The sequence below is a fragment of the Hippoglossus stenolepis genome, chromosome 15 (assembly GCF_022539355.2).
Source record: "Hippoglossus stenolepis isolate QCI-W04-F060 chromosome 15, HSTE1.2, whole genome shotgun sequence".
In the NCBI taxonomy this organism is placed as follows: Eukaryota; Metazoa; Chordata; class Actinopteri; order Pleuronectiformes; family Pleuronectidae; genus Hippoglossus; species Hippoglossus stenolepis.
Genome location: NC_061497.1, coordinates 24821014 through 24824557, shown reverse-complemented (window position 1 = coordinate 24824557; position 3544 = coordinate 24821014). Strand labels below are relative to the sequence as shown.

The 3544-nt window shown below is 48.2% G+C and overlaps 1 protein-coding gene across 1 annotated transcript in view; it reads left to right on the top strand.

The window, feature by feature from the left end:
• Positions 1 to 3317, top strand: part of cdx1b (caudal type homeobox 1 b) — a 5533-nt gene extending 2216 nt beyond the window's left edge. The window contains exons 2-3 of the mRNA XM_035179132.2: positions 2798 to 2946; positions 3081 to 3317. Of these exons, the coding sequence (XP_035035023.2) occupies positions 2798 to 2946; positions 3081 to 3317 (386 nt within the window). The remainder of the gene's footprint in view (positions 1 to 2797; positions 2947 to 3080) is intronic.
• Positions 3318 to 3544: the final 227 nt, after the last annotated feature.

The following is a 3544-nucleotide window of genomic DNA, read 5'->3' as shown; positions in this document are numbered from 1 at the left end:
AAGTCAGTGTGAAGCTGGTGTGAAGTCAGTGTGAAGCCGGTGTGAAGTCAGTGTGAAGGCGGTGTGAAGCTGGTGTGAAGATGGTGTGAAGTCAGTGTGAAGGCGGTGTGAAGCTGGTGTGAAGCGGGTGTGAAGTCAGTGTGAAGGCGGTGTGAAGCTGGTGTGAAGCGGGTGTAAAGTCAGTGTGAAGCTGGTGTGAAGCTGGTGTGAAGCGGGTGTAAAGTCAGTGTGAAGCTGGTGTGAAGCTGGTGTGAAGCTGGTGTGAAGCTGGTGTGAAGCGGGTGTAAAGTCAGTGTGAAGCTGGTGTGAAGCTGGTGTGAAGCGGGTGTGAAGTCAGTGTGAAGCGGTGTGAAGTCAGTGTGAAGCCGGTGTGAATGGCGGTGTGAAGCTGGTGTGAAGCTGGTGTGAAGCGGTGTGAAGTCAGTGTGAAGCTGGTGTGAAGTCAGTGTGAAGCGGTGTGAAGTCAGTGTGAAGCCGGTGTGAAGCTGGTGTGAAGCGGTGTGAAGTCAGTGTGAAGCTGGTGTGAAGTCAGTGTGAAGCTGGTGTGAAGTCAGTGTGAAGCTGGTGTGAAGTCAGTGTGAAGCTGGTGTGAAGTCAGTGTGAAGGCGGTGTGAAGCTGGTGTGAAGATGGTGTGAAGCCGGTGTGAAGCCAGTGTGAAGCTGGTGTGAAGCTGGTGTGAAGCGGTGTGAAACCGGTGTGAAGCCAATATGAAAGTAGTGTGAAGCGGTGTCAAGTGGTGTGAAGTCGATGTGAAGTCGGTGTGAAGCCAGTGTGAAGTCAATGTGAAGGCGGTGTGAAGTCAGTTTGAAGCTGGTGTGAAACCGGAGTGAACACGGTGTGAACCGGTGTGAAGCCAATATGAAAGTAGTGTCAAGCGGTGTAAAGTGGTGTGAAGCTGGTGTGAAGCCAGTGTGAAGCTGGTGTGAAGCCAGTGTGAAGCCGGTGTGAAGCCGGTGTGAAGCTGGTGTGAAGCTGGTGTGAATCTGGTGTGAAGCCGGTGTGAAGCTGGTGTGAAGCCGGTGTGAAGCTGGTGTGAAGCTGGTGTGAAGCTGGTGTGAAGCTGGTGTGAAGCTGGTGTGAAGCTGGTGTGAATCTGGTGTGAAGCCAGTGTGAAGCTGGTGTGAAGCTGGTGTGAAGCTGGTGTGAAGCTGGTGTGAAGCTGGTGCGTCATCATTTACAAAAGTCTCCGTTTCTGTTCAGATTAAAACACAACGAGTCACAGAATCAGTTTGTGTGAAACAGTGAAGTGTGTGTGTGTTGTGTGTGTGTGTGTGTGAGAGAGTGTGTGTCAGTGTGTGTGTGTGTGTGTGTGTGTGTGTGTGTGTGTGTGTGTGTGTGTGTGTGAGAGAGAGTGTGTGTCAGTGTGTGTGTGTGTGTGTGTGTGTGTGTGAAAAAGAGTGTGTGTCTGTGTGTGTGTGTGTGTGTGTGTGTGTGTGTGTGTGTGTGTGTGTGAGAGAAAGTGTGTGTCAGTGTGTGTGTCTGTGTGTCAGTGTGTGTGTGAGTGTGTGTGTGTGTGTGTGTGTGTGTGTGTGAGAGAGGTGTGTGTCCGTGTGAGAGAGTGGGTGTGTGTGTGAGAGAGAGTGTGTGTCAGTGTGTGTGTCAGTGTGTGTGTGTGAAGAGTGTGTGTCAGTGTGTGTGTGTGTGTGTGTGTGTGTGAGAAAGAGGTGTGTGTCTGTGTGTGTCAGTGTGTGTGTCAGTGTGTGTGAGAGAGAGTGTGTGTAGTGTGTGTGTAGTGTGGTGTGAGAGAGAGTGTGTGTGTCAGTGTGTGTGTCAGTGTGTGTCAGTGTGTGTGTCAGTGTGTGTGTGCAGTGTGTGTGAGAGAGAGTGTGTCAGTGTGTGTGTCAGTGTGTGGTGAGAGAGTGTGTGTCAGTGTGTGTGTGTGTGTGTGTGTGTGTGTGTGTGTGTGTGTGTGTGTGTGTGTAAAGAGTGTGTGTCTGTGTGTGTGTCAATGTGTGTGTGTGTGTGTGTGTGTGTGTGAAAAAGTGTGTGTCTGTGTGTGTGTCAAGTGTGTGTGTGTGTGTGTGTGTGTGTGTGTGTGTGTGTGTGTGTGTGTGTGTGAAAGAGTGTGTGTCTGTGTGTGTGTCAATGTGTGTGTGTGTGTGTTGTATAAATAAATGTAAACAGCTCATGAATTGACTTTTCGCAGCTGAACTCATTTGTGTGTGTGTAGAAACGTCAGATAACAGCAGTTGTGTATTTGAAAGCGATCTGAAGACGGAGCTCCGTCACATTCAAAACTCGTTTCAGTTCAGATTCTCTGATTCACTCCGACATCGGACCGACCAATCAGCAGCCAGCAGCAGCATCTGAGAACTGAAAGGAAAACAAAGAGACATTTTTAATTAATTGTTTTCAGTTGTGATATTTAATCAATAATATATTAACTATATGATCAATGCTATATATATGAAAAGGAATATAATAAAATGTGTTATTTTTGTTTAGAAACAAGTAAATTATATTAAATATAGTAAATAATTCTTTGATCTGTTGAAGAATACCTCGAGAGCGCCCTCCTGGTGAACTGCAGCAGTTGTTATATATAAAGAATATGGAGGGTTTGTAGTGACCTCATCTGAAAACACGATGTTCACGACTCGTGCTCCATGGTCAGGACGTTTACTGACTGCAGTTCACACACTGGCCACCGGTGTCAGTAGTAAGATGTTTTTTTAACGTTACATAGAGAACCATGTTGTTCCCATGTTTGTCTCAGTGTGGGCGGAGCTCTTTAATAAATCCCCCGTCACGCAGATTCCAGCTTTAATTCAGATTTGTTTGAAATTTGTTTAACAGACGGAAAGACTCGGACCAAAGACAAGTACCGTGTGGTTTACACCGACCACCAGCGTCTGGAGCTGGAGAAGGAGTTTCACTACAGCAGATACATCACCATCCGGAGGAAGGCGGAGCTCGCCACGGCGCTCAGCCTCTCGGAGAGACAGGTACTGATTCACAGCATAAAAACATTTAGAGTTGTGGTAAATGTGCAAAAACACAAATACGGTCCTCGCTAAATATTCAGAAAAGTTTTCTGGTATTAAATAAAAATCAAAAATGTTTTTTTCTTCTGCTCCAGGTGAAGATCTGGTTCCAGAATCGTCGGGCGAAGGAACGCAAGATCAACAAGAAGAAGCTGCAGCAGCCCGCCTCCTCCACGACCACGCCCACCCCTCCCAACGGGAGCAATGGCAGCGGAGGAGGAGGGGGAGGCGGTCTCCATAGAAACGGAGGCAGCAGTGTCCCCATGGTGACGAGCAGCAGCGGGCTGGTGTCCCCCTCGTCGCTGCCTCTAAACATCAAGGAGGAGTACTGACGAGGACGAGGACGCTTTATCGGACGCTGATTTCAGGGATCGCGACCAAAAGTAAATTCATCAGACTGAAAAACGTTTTGCGTCCCGTCCCCGTGGAGATGAAGTTCGCAGAAACTGGGCGACAGAACTTCTTCTGGCTTCAGACTTTAGTTGCAGGTCGTTCGTCAGGAGGATTCGACTGCACAGATGAAATCAGTCGGTTTGGTTTCATTCAGACTTTACTCAAC